Raw genomic sequence first — 17,719 nt, 5'->3', positions numbered from 1 at the left:
AGTTGTTTTTTCTTTCTTTGCTTTTAAGTTTATAGGGGTTAGACACCAAATAACACTGCTCAATTCTTAGTTGGCCACTGATGGAGGTTTCCGCACTTATGAAATACGATGACACATTTTAAATCCACGAATGACATGCAGATTAGTTAAATAACATTAGGTTTAACATAACCATCACTGGTACAAACTAAGTTCAATTCTCAGCTGTACAACGCTAACGTTAGTTATGTTGCTGTAACAGGACAAGCCGTATTAAGTTTGCATCAGTGAGAACATAATATAACAGTCACCTTCAATAAACCATGGTGATCAAACCACATTAAGTTGAACAACTGCAAGCACTCCATGCGATGTACATTGATACTTTTTCCAGTTACACAATGCACTAATCTTAAAAAATTCCTTGTGTAAGATCCTGTAGTTATCTGTTCATAAGGGGGCAGAAGAGCAAGCCCATAGAAGTTTTTTTCTCAGCAGAAAAATCCACAGTACCAGGATCACATCACCTCCTCCAGCAATTTAACAAATAAAGTGTTAGCCACCAAGCCCAGAGGTTCCCAAACTTTAGGTTCCTTTTTGCACATTCAATTTTCACTTTTATTTTCATCATGTGCATGAAATGCATCACCTATCTGACGTGTATTTCGTGTAATCATATCGGCCACCATCTTTTTCAATACCAATAAGTTTGATCTGAGCATTTTATTTCACATTTACATTGTACTAAACAGCAATTTAGTATCGTTCCATGATATAATGACATCATAAGCAGCCACTGCATTGCAACATGTAGGAGACCTTGCATTAAGCAGTCAAGCTTCCATTTTATTCTGGTTAGGGCACCCAACCAGAGGGGTCATTTTAAGGGGCCTGAAGATAAACGTTGGGAAAGCTCAGAACTAACCCACTGCTCTCCTGGAAGAACTGTGGCAAAAAGAGACAAAGGGGGTGCCCTCCCATCCGCGCAGAGGACTGCACGCAGCAAAATCTGATTCTACTTGACTCTAGAGGCAAACACTATTTTATGAATTGGGCGTGAATGAGGTACTTGAGTTTGTCGTGAGGTGACTGTTCCAGGGAGAATGATCTGGGCCAATCAGAAGCTTGCGCTGGATTATTATCTGGGTGCGCAGCAGCAGTGGCAGGGTATGCTGCAGTCAGCTTCATACCTACACTCAGCTGTGTGAACTCCAGTTGCCCTCCCCTTTCAGCAATACAGATCTCCCTCCCTCCCTCCCTCCCTCCCTCACCAAGGAAAGCCAAGCCATCACTGGGCCTTGTGCAGGGACGCACCGGGCATACTATTCCGCGAGGCAATGGCTGCAGCGTGAATCATGCTAGCTTGCATTCTTTAGGTGACTCAAATGTTTTCTTTCTAAAAAATGAGGAGCTACACACAGTGTGTCTCGTAGTATAGCGTAATGAAATTATGTGGGCAGAAGTTAGTTAACTGAGATTCCTGAATAAGATTTCTTCGATAGGACGTATTCTGTTTTCACGCTTTTATCGACCTAAAAAAAAGTTGAGGTCAAAGACGGGGCTGACTGCTCCCAGCCTTTAAAAGACTCATTAAATAATCTTCACTGCTTCAACACAAACTTGTAGCTGGAATGCATCCATGGCTATAAAATTTTTTTTTTTTTTTTTTAAACCAAGGCCTAACTAAGTATGCGTACCTGCTTTCTGTATATTACTATAAATCATTATATAAAACTGAAGCACCTACTTGCATACTGGTTTATTATAGTTTAAGTCTCAGAAACCTGCCATCTCAGGCTGTGCTTTTTTAGCATGTCATGTGAAGGGGCATCATTGTCCATTTCCAATGGTGTCCAGGAAAAATCACCATGGGTTCAGTTTAAAATCCACTATTACATGTAGCTTTTGCTTGAAACACTTCGAGGGAACCCTTCGTGTACTCAAATTAACTGTATGTTATAAATGTATTGCTCTTTTCTTTGGTTAGGAGATATAAAATAAAAATAAAAACATGAACAATCAAATCTAAAACAATGATGATTTCCTTTGAAAATATTACTCAGGAATCAATGTCAGGAATAGTGATAGAACATTAGATAAGTTTTATGTGAAAAAATAGTACTGAAAACCAAAGGGAAGAAAATATTTTACACCTGCATAACACACAGCAAGACCCATTTACAAACTGAACATGAAAATCAGGGTCATCTGAACATTTGTTTTAAAAAAAAACTCTTTTTTAATTCTGCCATAAATTTATTTGGACGTGAGTCGCAACTAACAAAATCTAAACATTATAAAATAAATTTTAAAATTGTCCACTTAATGTTTTTGTAAGACCACTCTAAGTTCTTTCTAATTAATTTTCAGGATTTTAAGTACACTGATTTCTCGGATCAAACTCAGACCTTAGTAATGAAAAGGCCCTTTTAATAAAGGCTTGAAAATAAAAAAATCATAGCAAATACAGAACACAGAAGAGCTTTCCACATTTTGACCTCAGTCTTCTTTGGGTACCAAATACTGCCTGAAAATACAGCACCAAAATCCTTCCGATCTCTTTTGGTACTGTGGTGGTGTGAGGAGCAGATAATGGAGCTTGAAACCAATCATTTCTAAACACGGATGATGAGAGACTGAACTCACAGGGATGTTATGTAAATCTCTGTGAAGCTACAAGACTTCCAATTTAGGCTGCTGGTTTATACTTTCAAACTTGGTCTACCAGACAAATCTTGTTCACTATTTAACTAAGACATTAGAATTCTGACTGTACCTAACACCTCACCTTAGAATTCTGAATGTATCTTCCAGAGGTGAAGTACTGCCCTTAAGCCTTTGAAAAATAGGGTTTTTTTTTTTTAAATGTTCCTCCTCCCCCCAAAAAAATTGAACCAAGTGTTCTAAAACTCTTTTCTATAAACAACATCTGAATTAGAATACTTAAGTATGAACAGTCTATCACATATCTGTGATCTTAAAGTGTTAAGAATCAGAAAACAAGTAATTTAAAAAAATACAAATTTAACTGGACTGGCAGATAAAATACTGTTGTTACTGTAATTCCATTGTTATTTTAATACTGTGCTTTAATTGCACGATTATAATTACGGTTGTCGATGGTAGTAGTGCCATTATTATTGTAACAATACTACTAATGAAAAGTAGGATAACTACTTGTAGATTATGACAACTAATTTGCAGTGCAACAAAACATTTTAAACACTATCATATCTGAACGTGAATCACTAAATGTAAACGTTTGCATCAGTGCTCAGGAAAACGCAGGAGTTCTCATCGCACGTTCATTACAGCCCATTAGTGAATGGTTTTGACAGTCACCTATGTGAAAATAAAAACTGTTTTTTAAAACACATCAAACCACTGGAAACGGCAGTTATGCTGAATGTTTGCATTAAATTTAATCTACAAATTTTCTAGCCTATAATTACACAGAAACAATGCAAATTTGATGTACTCCTGAGGTTAAATAGAACTTACACATGGTGTACAATTACAGGTTTGCTTTGCTTTAATGAAGTCGTAATAAAATAAGCGTCGTTAGCTGCCGGAGCTGAGCGAAAGATAGCCATGGCTGGATATAAAACAGACGGGCGTGTTGAACGCCACTTCGCGTCCGTCACGTACTTCAGTCTGCTTATTGGCTTTCGTTTCCCCCGTTTCTAAGAAACATGGGACAATTGCAAGCGGCAAGTACTGCCTTCTAGCTCCAAATAAGGAGCTGCCCCGTAGTCCCTGCTTCTTCGCCTCAACCAATCACACGAAACCATTAATATTTGCAGACGTAAACAAGCCGAAACAGCAGGAGCAGCAAGCAACAGACTCCGGCCATAGCTGCTATAATGACGCATTTTAAAAGCAACCGGGAATTAAATATTATGGCGGGTATTTCTAAGAATGCACGCATTAGATGACACAATGAACAGGGATGAAATCATGCCTGCGCGTCAAAGATGCGTGTAACATTAAATCGGCTCAAACAACAACAAAAAATCCCGGTTAAGGAAGTGGCTGGGGTAAATCAACCCGCCTTTCCTAACGATGACCGTTTCAAAGCATGAACAGGGTGTGGCTTAATCAGAAGTCAAGTAATATGTATTATGACAAAGAAAATGCACTTGAAAAAGTAGTTCAATGCGTAAATCATTTCCGTCAAATGTGGATTGTAAATATTTAAGTATTTATAAGGACAAACAAGTGGCGCGCAACTTGCCTTGACACGTTGCCAAAACTTAAATCGAACCGAGATTAGTTGATTTCTGCATGCTAGCAAGCTAGTAGCCTGCGAACCATGCAGATTGCTAACGTAAATAAAGTATCCCCTGAAAGCCTAGCTATGTAAGACAATTTTAAACGTACCTGGCTGCATAGCAATGAAATTAATCTGTTCGTATCTAGCCTGTTTATAAATAGCGGTGGGTAAATAATATCGAACTAACGTTTCTGTAACTTAGCCGAATAAACACTAGCTATCAAATGAACTGAGTTAATTAACTTCAGAGTATGCTGCTAAATAGACTAACGGCAACTGAAAGGCTTAAAATTTGACACAAAAGGATCCGAAGGACACAAAGTTATCACTAACTTAAGGTAACAGGCATACACTCCTATACTACTTTCAACATATCAAACATATAAATGCCTAGATAGATAACGCTATTTACCTTATGCCGACGTGTTGGAGCATAACCTGATTCTACTGTAACGTTAGCCTCATGCATGCAACGTGCTAGGTTGAGCGAAAGCCATATTATTCGTTATTTCGCTACTAGGCATTCCGCGTTCATTATGTAAGTAGCCTTCAGGCTTATTGACTTCTACAAAAAAGAGACTTAACAAAATTAGTGAATTAATAGATACGAACCGCAACAACTTGTGTAAAAGTGGCGCCAAAAGCAACACAGAACGTATAAGCTGAAGTATTAGCTACCAAGGGAACTTTAACAAAATAATTTATGATAATGGAACGTTACGTTTAGTTGCAGGTTTACAGATAGAATGTTTATGGTTGTTAACTTTTAAGTTAGAATATGAAATAAGCTTCAGGCCTTATCTTCAAGCAAACTGCCAGGTACCTGCTTGCTTCATTGCTAGCTTGTTCTCAAAGCTAGCATTGCCGCGATAGTCGGTGTAGACAGTACAGTTAGCTACCGGGCTAGCTATCAACAACTTAAACTAAATTGCTAACAGTTCGGCTCGCTAGTTGACGTTAGCTGGCAAGCTAATCTCCATTAAAATGACGGCTCTCCAGTCAGTTAACAAAATTATATACGTTGGCAACGTATCAGTCATTTTACTGTAATGTGGATTATGGGTTACAGTCAAAATACAGGGCAAGGCATGAGCAAAATTAGGCTAATCGCAATACTAGCTACCGTTAGCTAATATTCGCTAGGTAGCTGAACCTAAGTAGCTAGCTAGCCAGCTAGCTGGCCAGCCAATGAAAACAACCCCCTCCATATTTCCTTTCAATAAAAGCTTATTTCTGGCGGTCCGCTCATTTCACCACACGGACAATCAATCAGTACGGTCAATGATAAGACCAATGACAAAAACGTCCACCGACTACATAACTGATGTTCAGGTTAAAATAATCAGAAAGTGAGGCAAAAAAAATATTCTGGGGCTCAAATTCTCCATCTTGAAGCCAGCCCAGCAGCTGTTCTCCGATTCTCCATCTTGGCTCACTGTTAAATATTATTTGTTGGCCTTCTTTGCATACCGGTGTGCCAATGACAGTTTTAAAACGTAAACAAATACCGAAGTTGTTCGTTTAAAACTCCATAAATGATTTTCTTGACAACTCACACGGCAACCATAATTCCATTTTTAGAAAACATCTCGTCCTTGTGTCCTCCATCTTGCCTCGGAGTTGAGAGTTTCAATAACTCCGCGGCTGTCACGTTTGTAACATTTCCGATGCAAGTGAGGGGATAAATTATTTTTTTTAATTGAGGAATTGCCCGCCCTACAAAATCCACAATTTCGGCAACAGCTCCGGGGCACTTGTAAAAAAATAATAGAGCTAATTTTACAACGATAGCCAGCTAACCACACCGTCTCTCCCCGTTCCCCTTCCTGACACCGAAACGCAAACCTCCGACACACAGCTAGCCAGCTAAGCTAGCTAGCTTGCAAGCTACCAACAAAACACAAACCAACAAACTTCCAGAACGTTCTCCGCCATTTTACAACTTACCCTGTCGTTGATATCAACCCCAAAAGAGTCGCGATCTTCAGCAAATTTTAAATGCTTTCGATGCTTGCTTTTGTATTTTTTTCTTGGCTATTTCTCAGACGAGTTTGAAAGTGGCGGTCAGAGGCGGTTTTGGACTCTCTTTACCCCGCTTGCTCTGTTCGGTTTGTTGTTTCGATGATTGAGGAGAAGGGATACTTGCGCTGCAGAGGCGCCACCTGGCGACCAGAAGGAACGCAGCCTGTGTTCTGTGGACCGCCTGACATCTAGCGGAGACATGTTTCCACGTTATGTACAGTACGTCAAAGATTAATCTCGGCCATGTTCGAGGATTCAAAGCCTGTCTTGTTTTTGTTTTTGCAAACGTGTTTCATAATGTGTTCGTTAATTTTAATATATACTCACTCAATTTGTTACAGTATTCATCAAGTTGAAATGAGTTTATATTGAGGCATTGATCAATACTGCGCTTTCAACTACTAGAAATAGGCTACTGCATATTTAATAAAGCGGTTTATTTTAGTGTTATGTAGGCTTCGTATTGAAGACGGTATATTCTAGTTTGCACCTATACTGAATAGCTAGAAGCTAACCGTTTACATTGCACAGCTTAAAAATCTTTTTTACGCACTTACACACGCGCGTATTCTCGCGCAGACACACGCCGTTTGCGATAACCACAGGGACTTCCTGAATATGCCACATCAGTTTTTTTTCTGAGATTTCACTGCCATATTTTGACATCTGTTAGAAATATTTTTATAGCTGTGGATGTTTTCTAATATCCCGAGAGACCATTGCAGCCTATGTCTCAATGAGGCAAGCACGTGTGTAAAGCTTATCCGGCATATATATGAGCTCCATTTAATAACACGTAATGGTCCTTTGGCTCCACTGGGTCCCGGCAAACGAAACATCTAATTGAATTACGAAGGCGCAAGAGTGCAAATAGGTCGGATATATACATCTTCAGTATGACCTTTTAACTCGCTGAACTGGTATAGTTCAAGTCAATAAGCGATTGTTTGTCTGGCCTTTGTCTTTGTTAAAACCATTTATTCCTGATCTCTTTAGATTTGTCATGAGTGGTCACCCTGGCTGACAGTTTAAGGAAGCTGGTGTAGTGACGAAACTGTACATGGTAAAGCCACGATTCAACATTACTGCGTTTATTGCGAACTGTTAAATTATTTCGTACTTGATAGCATAGGCTATCATCCCCTCACATGTTCAGTCGATATTGTTTGCAGTTCAATTGACCAGACTCTGTTCATTCGTAGTCAGATGTAGATGATGTGTATTCCCAAGGGCAAAGGCCTTATTCACTTTAGGCACTCCCATACAAACATTGTAACAAAAAGTATGTAAGAGATAGGACTTCAGTGGTTTCCCTGACCCAAATTTTCCTAGCCAGGATCACAGAGGGGCTGAAGCCTATCCCCCCTAGAGGCACGAATACACTCTGGACAGCTCGCCAGTCCATTGCGCACATTCACTCACAAGCTCATACCTACGGGAAATTTTGAGTCTCCAATTAGCCTAACCTGCATGTCTTTTGACTGTACAAGGAAAATGGGCCACTTACTGTATATGAAACCCACACGGACAGAACATGCAAACGCCACCCATAAAGGCCTGTCGGGATTCAAACCTGGGCCCTTCTTGCTGTGACACAGCAGTGAGACATCTGTCCAGTACACCTCCGTGCTGCCTGAGTTGGATAGTAAGTGGTCAAAATATGGCTACGGCAGTGTACAAGTCTAGAAATCAATGCAACAGTTAAATATACTAGAGTGTGAGTGACTGCAAGACTAAAATGTGTTGTGTGTTTATGCAAAGCAGACTGCTCCCGTCTCTGGTGGGTGGTAAGGCAATGTTATTCAGGTAGCAACCTTGAAAAATCGGACAATCTTTACGCATATTAGCAAGCCGTTTTTTCTGTAATGGTTTCTCAGTGGTAAAGGTAGCCGATTCGGTTACACAATTTTGTCCTTGGGAGATCTGAGAACTGAATGAATACCCATTTTAATTAACTAGAAGAAGAAAGTATTTACAAAGTATCCAGCCTGGTATGGTGTTGCAAAACACCACTTATCCACTCCAGTTTGATTGAATCCGTCCATCTGGAGGCAGCAACAGAACAAGCGGAAACAGCTGATGGCTGTTGATTTGAAAGCAGTGAGGTCACACATGCATAAGAACCTCACACAATAATGGCTCCCACAAACAGTAGTGCAGTTCCTGGCCACATACTTAAGACCGTGTTCCAGTCTACAGAAGGGAGCAGCTCGTCAGAAAGACAGGGTCCATACAAAAAAACAACAACAAATGAGCTGTCAAAGGTTTATGCGACTCATTTATTTTTGCCTTAATAAACAGATGTCCTCATGCCAGAAAGCTGAGAAAATTGATCACTTTAAACCTTCACCTTCAACCATTAAAATCGATTGCTCTAAGTGAACTATGTAAAACTGTATATAGTTACCTTAAATTTAAAGCGATAATTAACACAAAGCAAAGGCCACATCTACAAAACCAATATGCACACAAAACAGCCACACAAGATGAATTTAACAGACAACAGTGTGATGTATAGTCTATGAATCAAAGTTAAATTTGAAATATATCAAAAATATTATTCAGCATTATGCTTGATTTGGACATAAATAAATACAGAAAGCATCTCACATAATTACACCTCATTTCTAATGTTATTTACAACATGGTCCAAAAAAATAATATGTTCCCTGTTACTAGTTCAATAGCAGCGTTCCAGTAAGATGCTGTAAAGCAAAATTGAGCGCATTAGAGTCATGGATACCTTGTATAAGTATGACAAGGGGGATATAGAAAGCATAATCCTGGTAGAGCTCTGTGCTGAAATCGTAATGACATATATCAGAGATTTCAATGTTTGTTTATTTACAGTGATTCTGAGCTTGAAAAATTAATAGACCTTAATTATATTTCCTGATTCTCTTACACCAGTAGTACCAAAACAAAGGTTTATACAAACTTGTCTGGAAAGCAATCTTAATTCAATGTCAGGCTCTCAGCCCCACAGCAGGGAACTGGGCGAGCGAGTTCAGGATATGTAGGTCTTTATTTTCTGAGTTATGGCACCACAGCAGATGGGGCACTTCTTGAGGGGCACAGAGCATCTCTCGCAGGTGACCAGATGTCCGCAGGGGATGAAGACAATGGCAATGTCCTTGTCCATGCACACCTTGCACTGTTTTTCCATCTGCAGCTTCCGTAACTTCTCCAGGGGGTCTTCATCTGACACACAGGAAACAGCGAGCAAACAGATGTCACTGACCGTTTACTTCAGGCATCGGTGGTTATCTGCTGACAAACCATTGACCTCACACACTGGCCTTGTAAATATGTGGCCAGGTGTTCAAGGTGTTGAATGTGGAAACAAGCCTCTTATAATTTAGTTGCAGGTTGTAATAAGAAAAGAAAAAAAACAAAGGGAACCTGAACACAGTGTTACAAAAATTCACCTCACTTTTCATACAATACACACTGACATTTAACAAAAAACTTTAAACATTCATGAACATATATAAATGCATAAATAAATATCAGGTAAATGGTATGCTCCATGTTCCCAAAGTAGAGCAAGTTTAACCAGTTTTGGATTGCTTATCTGAAGTATCCTTATTGTCCACTAGGGGGGATGTCAGATTAAAATTTGTTATGAAAAATATTTGTAAGACTTCAAGGCATATTTCACTTTTAGTGAAATTTTTATTTTATCTATTTTATTCTATCTATCAAAAGATTAATATAACAGTGTTTACAATAATTAACAAATATCAGTTTTCATATTGTGCCAGTACTTCTTTTCTTACACACGCCATAGAAAATAGTTTAAACTGAAAAGATTAAACATTTTTCTGAAGTAATATACACATGTACAACCTCTGGGGCCTAACATGTAAATGCATTTAAGTGTATTTTCTTGCTTTATAAGCCATTATAAAGCCAACAGCCATTATAAAGCCAAAAGGAATTCTCAAATATCCTTCACTGCACACAAAAACAGTCAAATCATATCAAAACCTGCACTAAAACTAAATTAATATAACTTTTTTTGCATTCTCATATTTATAACTACCCTAAAACTAATGTTAGATTGTTCTATATGCGTGACAAGCATGACATTTTAAATAAAAGTTACAAATCTCAAACTGATTTTTAAGCATTTATTTGCCTCTAATCTACTAGCGGTCTTTGTGCAGGTCATTATAATCAACGTGAGAAGACAAGCACATGTGTGGAGCACATGACTGAACTGTCCCCGGGGCGCTCTCACACACTGGAATGAGAAAGAGGCACCGCGAGCAAACGTACCATCGTTTTGCTGCGACTGCTCCACATCGGTCTCCATGGCGAGGACGTCCTCCACCAGCACGTCCGCCACGGCGTAGCCCTCGCCCGTCCGGCGGATCTTCTCCAGGATGGTCATCTCCACCTTGGCGGGGTCCAGACCCATGTCCACCGCCCGCTGGGCGATCACCGACTGCATGACGTTGTGCTCTGAGTGGGGGGGTGGGGGAGCCCTATTAGCCTACAACTGCTCTACAGAGAACCATCAGACTGCATCACAGCCCATCTATATACAAACCAACGCAGGCACCAAAATCTGGGGCTTTGCATTTCAATTCAGGGATGAAGATTAATTGCAGTTATGCGTTTTTTGGATTTTCAATGAAGAAGAAAATATTCACCCGTTTCGTGTCGCGAAAACCCATTCTGGTGGGACACAGTCTGCAAAATAAAGGTTGTTCTTTAGTCACCTGAGATGTCAGTCCACGACAATACATTTTACAATCACCTCCACATGTTTGAAACATTATTTCACTTCCATATTAACTTTTGTGAGAGTGGCAAAGCGTCTCTACACTGGTGTAATACATTATGTTCATGGGAGATTTTGAAAATAAAACGAGCATAAAAATGTAATGAAATGAGTTTAATTGACAGTGCTCTTTTCATATTCTTAATGCATTGCATTAATGCGCGATGCATTTTGATGACATTAATAAAACATTAGGTGAGTAAGTGGTGGCTGGACTTTGGAAAGTGTTAAAAGGTTTGCTGTGGAAGTGGCAGGTGCGTGTGGATTGTTACCGGGGAGCCCCGTCGGGGGTTTCGCAGCTGGACACTGTTCACAAACTCCTGGCCTTTCTCCTCCACCACAAATCTGCATCTGTTTTACATTGACACAGAAGAGAGGTTAAGACACATAAGCCTTTCAGGTTTAAATGCGTGATGCATGTTGTATGCAGTAGTGGGTCCAGGGATATTGGCAGTTACCCTGGGTATTCCTTGGCATGCTCTTCCCAAGGGTCTTCCTCAGGCTGCCAGTCTTTCAGGCCCCCTCCACACTTGAAGCACCTCACACGGTCCGACACACCTGCAGCGACACAGAACAATCGCCTGTCACTCATTAGTCCCAGTGACCACGCCCACATTTCTCTTTTGCCTTCCCCGCAGCCATGCTCAAGTGCAGCTACGGCAGAAAGACATACGCCGCCCTGTTCAAAACCGAATTGTACCATTGTCGGCACGGTGAAAGAAGGAAGCCATTTTGATTCCTGGGTTACTTCTATTGATGTTAGTTATGTTTCAGCTCTTGTCTCAACTGCTCTCTCCAGCTTTGAGTGCAGTACACAACCCTGGCTGTTGAACTGCACTTGGCAGAACACCTAGTCCAAAACAAGTGTGCACACGCTCGCCTTCTCCTGACAACAACTAGGCTGTAACGTCGGCGGCCTACCCATGCTGTAGAAGCCCGCCCTGGCCAGCCTCTCGGGGTCCACGGGGTGCGACACGCCGCTGAAGCTCTGGAGGCGGTCCTCGAAGGACTCCATGGAGGCTTCCCGCTCGGAGGGCTCGTTCCCCACGTCGTGGCCCAGGATGAAGAAGCAGTTGGGGAAGAGCCTCTCGTGTTCTGTCCAGGCCTCGTCGCCGGGCTCCCAGTCGGCCAGCATGCCCCCGCAACAGAAGCACTGGACACGGTCCCTCGCCCCCAGGTAGTACAGCCCGGCCTGGGCCAGCGCCCGCGGCTGCACGGGGGCCCCGGGGGGCCAGGCGGCGAAGCTGCGCAGGCGCGCGTCCTCGCTGCGCATGTGGGGCGCCAGCGGATACGTGGACTCGTCCACCACCTCGCCCGTGCGCAGGCGGTACTCCATGTCCTCGGCCTCCTCGTCGTAGGCGGCGCCGTTGACCGGGGGGATGGGGCCGAGGCGGTGGGTGCAGCTCAGGTACTTGCAGGCGGGCGAGGCCTGCTGGTGCCGCTCGGCGGGCACATCCTCGGTGCGCCAGTTCTCCACTGTCTGCCGGCAGCTGAAGCAGCGCACGCGGTCCGCGTCGCCCGTGAAGTAGAACCCCGCCCTCGCCAGCCTCTCCGCCGACACCTGCTGGGGGAAGTCGCGGAAGGATCGCAGCCGGGCGTCCATCCCGGACCAGTCTGCACAGTGGTCCGACTCCAGGTCGCTGTAGTGCTCAGAACTAGCCATCATAAGACAAGGAGAATGACAAGGACCAAGTAGATTTCAGGCCTGAAATGCAAGAAAGACAAAGACATAGAAAATGTCTTGTTATGTCACAAACAGAAAAAATAAATAAATGACCACAGTACACATTTCATGTATGAACGCAATGGAACCTGTAGTGTATATACTTATAAGGGCAAGACAATTTAACCTTCTGATTGGTATACAAAACAGCCATCGTGTCATATCCATACAGAAGTAAACTGCTAAAGGGGGTTTCATTTCAAATTCTGAGAAGAGGAATAATGGAGACATGTCAGAACTTTTAATTTACCAGCATTATAATATTTGGTCGAAATGGCCACGACAGCCCTTAAAGTTTCAACAGCACAGCAGGCCACCTGCGCACTCTCGCCGATCATGATTTGGGGCTACTGTTCCTTTAAGAGTCATTCCAAATTGCAGTCACATGTAAGCCGCGCCTGCAGCATGTGATGGGCGGAGAGAACATTCCGATCTCTGCTCCGGATTGGCTGTCATTTCAGCTCGGCAGAGGCAAACAATGGACGGCCGTTCTTTTCATCTCGCGTGGGTTACCGTCAAAGCAAGACCCCTGCTACACAAAGCGGAATGGAGCCGATTCTTTCAACTTGGCATTTGAAAGCTCGGGTCTCTTAATTGCTGATCGCGGTCTCTTTTCACATAAGCTTTTCCCGTCGATCCGCACATACTCAGCGTATTTGCGAAAGGGGAGCGAGAGGGTGTTACATAATTCCTGCTCGTGATGCAAGCAAAGAGGATTGGCCATGCTGCTGTACACAAAAGACTGGGAAGACTAGGATGTAGGTGTTGGCTCCGTTGCGAGTATGCGCTCCGCTGTTTAGCAGCCAGTCGAAACATCAAACACCTTTACACACACACCAGCCCTTTGACACAACATAAAGGGTGCGGGTGATCAGCTAACCCATTCACTGCCCACAGTGTTGGCTAACTCTTGCACAAATTCATTCACCACAGAAAAAGAATAATCTCTTTGGCGTTAGGGGGGAAGGAGGTTAATAATTATATATTTCACACTTGTTTCAACTCTAATAAATACACGTTTAGCATTCTTAATGTGTCTATTAAATGTCTAAATTTAAATGACAATTATTTTGCATTAGCCTTTGTATCAGTCACCAGTAAATACAGTGTACATAATCTCAGGAACCTCTAAAATCCTGCCAAATGGGAAAATATTGCTTTGGGAGGTGGGGGTACTTCTGCACCCAAAACACCACGTGGAGGACAACAGAAACCACTTTACTTTCTATTACCATCAAAGGCCTTCAAGGACAGGATTAAGTTAGGCCTCGTTGGAAGGTCAAGGGCATGGATTGCGCAATGACGACACACAGTCAAAGGCTCCTAAACTCTGCAGCACAGGGTGCATACAGCGAGCACATTTATGTAGGTATCGTATACACGTGCAATTTCATTTTCAATTTCAACTACTACCACCCACAAAACAGAAAAAAAATTCCCCAAATTTCAAGGTGGTTATGAATCAAGTGACCACACAGAAAGAAAAAAAAAATCTTCTTGAATTTACAGAGAATTCAATGTAAGGGCTTCGTTTTCAGGAAACCCAGTTTTCACAGAGCATAGCCTAATTCAAGGTTAGTGGTGGTTCCCCACAGTGGAAAGGTTAGTGGTGGTTCCCCACAGTGGAAAAGGGAATGCAGTGCGTAATTCCCCTCACACCACTGCAGTTTCCTTTTCCCCTGGTCTCTCACCCACAGTTCGGTGAGGAGTAACCATGTGCCAGCAGGGCTGCCGACCCACGGCTGAGTGTGGCTTCACCTGGCAACGCAAACAAAAGGATACTGGACACTGGAGTGAGCCTGGTCCTGAAGGCAATGTAAATATTATGATTAAAGCAATATGGCTTGCTAGTCTATGGGAAACATAAAATATTGGCATCAAGTTAACGCAGCTTGCATAACAAGCATATCCACTTATTTTAGCTTATGTTGCAATAAATAGCTATTTAGCATTGAATTCAAAAGTATGAATATTTACATATATCCTTTTCTCATTTTTTTTGGTAGTCTGAATCCATTTTTGAGGTAGTGTGTAAAAATCCTTACGTGACAGGATCAACTGCACCCATTTTCAGGAAGCTTTCCAGCCATCAAACTTATGTAAATGTACTTAAAATACCTCTGCTTCATTTTCTGGTCATTTCACAGCTGCCGTTCTTTCCAGAAAACAAGTCTGACATGTGGCCAGCTAATGCTGTTTGTCATTCAAGAAGATCAATGAAATTGATTTCCTTACAACAATCTCCTTGGAATCAACAATCCAAGTATATTATTACCTAAAAATGGCACCCTCAAGTGGACTATGACACTTCTGTTGGTATCCTCCAGCAGGGCACCGTTGGTTAAACAGAAAAATGGCATAACCACAAATTTGATGTACATATTTCAGAATCTCCCAAGCGTACCAATATATCTTTGGTTTGTACATTACTACTAGTAGACTCTGAAATATGGAAATATGTATAATATATCAATTCATATGGTTTTTCTTTTAACCAATCAAACTTGGCCAAGGGAGTAGGGTGGAAAAGAACATAAAGTCAAATGAAAATTTAACTCCCATATTTAGGAAGGGGATATCAAGCCTTTGTGCGCTGGAACATCCACTTGTGACTGGAGGGAATATTATAAAACTTGGTCCCTTGCACAAGGATAAAACTTTAATTTCCAGGCTTCAGACCCACAGGCTTATGGGTAGAATGGCTATTCCCTGACAACTCAACTGTAGTTGAGTATACATTACACTACATTTTGGTGTTTGATTGCAGTTGAATTGAACCGTAATTGCTGGTAGGATATGAATGGATGAAGACTTAGAAACTGAACATGCACGACCACTGAACTACATCAGTGCTGATGAATGAAATGGAACCGACCACAAAAATTCCCTGTTAGAAAAGGCAAGTGTAGCAGACTTTCTGAGGAAGGTTTCATTAAGCATAAAAAAACACAGTTCACATTGTTCAGTTTCCTTATACAGTTTGAAATGTAATCAATATGGGAATATAAACTCAATTCCACAGTTGTCTGATACTGAACCCAGTCAACATGCATTTGAAACTAAAGAAAATTAACATGGCACTTTTTAATGTTTTGGGTATACTGATTATAAGAGGGTATTCACACATTTACCTACATTTCAACACAGCTTACAGTGCAACAACAGCCACTACTTATAAACTTATAACATAGGCTACATGGTACTCAACCACCCACTTTTAATAGGCTATACAGCAGCCAGAACAGCTGTCTTAGATTAAGTTTCAATCGCTGGAGGCAACTTTAATTCAAATGAAATGAGAGGCAATTTAATGAGTTTGTACCTCAAATTTACTAGACAACTCCAAGGTCACAAATAAACCAAAATAAACAGTAAATTCAGCTCACTGTACAAAGTAGCTCAAAAATGTTAACGTAGTGCCCAGAGACATGAAATGACAGCATGCGGAGGAAAAATGATGCAGTTTAATACGTATTTTTATACAGTCTCTGTTTAATACACCATCTTACTTCACCACCACTCCCCTATGATTAATGCATATTTGAAAAATGTGACAAACACGTGAGATATGTCACGTTAGATAGCGCTACTCTACTGTCAGAAACACGAGATTTCAACAGAAGTCAATGAGGTCGTACAACGCAAGACAATTTTTAGGGGAAAGGCTCAGTGCTGTCTAGTGGAATGATTAGACGAATGTGAACATGATTAGATAGGACGATGTAACTTCCATAGAATTATGGCAGCGGTGAACACTCAAGAAAGTTAAAGACAATGTGAAGAATGCCTAGGACGATGTAACTTCCATAGAATTATGGCAGCGGTGAACACTCAAGAAAGTCAAAAAAATTTGAAGAATGCCTAGGACGATGTAACTTCCATAGAATTATGGCAGCGGTGAACACTCAAGGAAGTTAAAGACAATGTGAAGAATGCCTATGTCAATGCAACTGCGGCCATTCCTGCCCGGTGAAAGCATGATTGGAATTAAAACATTTTATACAGTAGTTTACGTAGCTAGTCTTAATGTCGACACCTTTCACAGTACGATGCATTATAAGCAGCCTTCATTCTTACGAAGGTAATACTCGGGTGTCACTTTCTGCTCAGTGAACACTGCGACTTCTGAAGATAAAGGTGTAGGTACAACTTATAGGCGTAGCTGGGCCTGAAATGCATTCATGCAGAGATATTTTATTCGCGACGGAGCGTTTGACGGTTAGCATTTGCTAGATTAGGTACAGGCTAACTTCTACGGGTGTTACGTTGATTTTGCCTTTCGCGTGTAATCTGAAAGCGTTCTTGCAAAGAAAATTCTAGCTAAACTAGCATACATTTTGGATTGTTAAAAACGCAACTCCAGGAAGGCAGGAATGCACGACAACACACCGATGGCAAATACTGGTTACACATAATGGTAGCTAAAACAAACTGACTGACAGCTCAGGAGATCACGAACCCGAAACATTAACCATCTATATAGGTCGCAGGAAAACGCTACAATGAGAATACAATATAGCAAGCAGTATTGCGTAACGCATAAACTAAAGTTGTAGCTCACACTAGCTACTCATTCTCGCTTTACAACTAATTATCCAACATAGCAACTAGCCAGCCAACAACGTGTTCAGTTCAGTTTCGTTTAGACTGCGTTGTGGCGACAAAGCAATGTCACTGAAAATACAACCATAACGAACGTTCCTATGTCACTAATTTGGTTACATACCTTCAACAGCTTGTACACACAATTGCTTTGCGTCCTTGCTTCGGGTTTGGTGACAGTGTAATAACACACAGGCCGCGACAAAAAGTCAGTCGTAGTACAAGATATAAAGCAGTGGGTGGAGCGGACAGGGAAGTGACGCAGGTATCGTTGATTCCCATTACGGAACCGTTGTGGTTACCATTCTTAAAATAGGGGGAATACCTTACA

At 41.5% G+C, this 17,719-nt stretch overlaps 2 protein-coding genes across 3 annotated transcripts in view; both read right to left on the bottom strand.

Moving 5' to 3' along the window:
* The window catches only part of stag2b (STAG2 cohesin complex component b), a 38,752-nt gene extending 32,340 nt beyond the window's left edge, over positions 1-6,412 (bottom strand). The window contains exon 1 of one of the 2 annotated variants that reach the window (XM_064328179.1): positions 6,200-6,412. The gene's annotated coding sequence lies outside the window, so the exon portion shown is untranslated. Of the gene's footprint in view, positions 1-5,808; positions 6,086-6,199 lie in introns of those variants that run through there. The other variant, XM_064328180.1, reaches the window with a different exon arrangement.
* Positions 6,413-8,534: 2,122 nt separating this feature from the next.
* On the bottom strand, positions 8,535-17,671 carry xiap (X-linked inhibitor of apoptosis). The gene is made up of 7 exons (XM_064328175.1): positions 17,513-17,671; positions 11,985-12,768; positions 11,522-11,621; positions 11,336-11,414; positions 10,933-10,972; positions 10,556-10,741; positions 8,535-9,475 (listed from the first exon to the last, which is right to left on the bottom strand). The coding sequence occupies exons 2-7, from the start codon at positions 12,727-12,729 to the stop codon at positions 9,282-9,284; spliced, it is 1,344 nt and encodes a 447-aa protein (XP_064184245.1). The 5' UTR covers positions 12,730-12,768; positions 17,513-17,671; the 3' UTR covers positions 8,535-9,281.
* Positions 17,672-17,719: the final 48 nt, after the last annotated feature.

Source organism: Anguilla rostrata, chromosome 3 (genome assembly GCF_018555375.3).
Source record: "Anguilla rostrata isolate EN2019 chromosome 3, ASM1855537v3, whole genome shotgun sequence".
Classification (NCBI taxonomy): Eukaryota; Metazoa; Chordata; class Actinopteri; order Anguilliformes; family Anguillidae; genus Anguilla; species Anguilla rostrata.
This window is presented reverse-complemented; position numbering and strand designations above follow the sequence as displayed.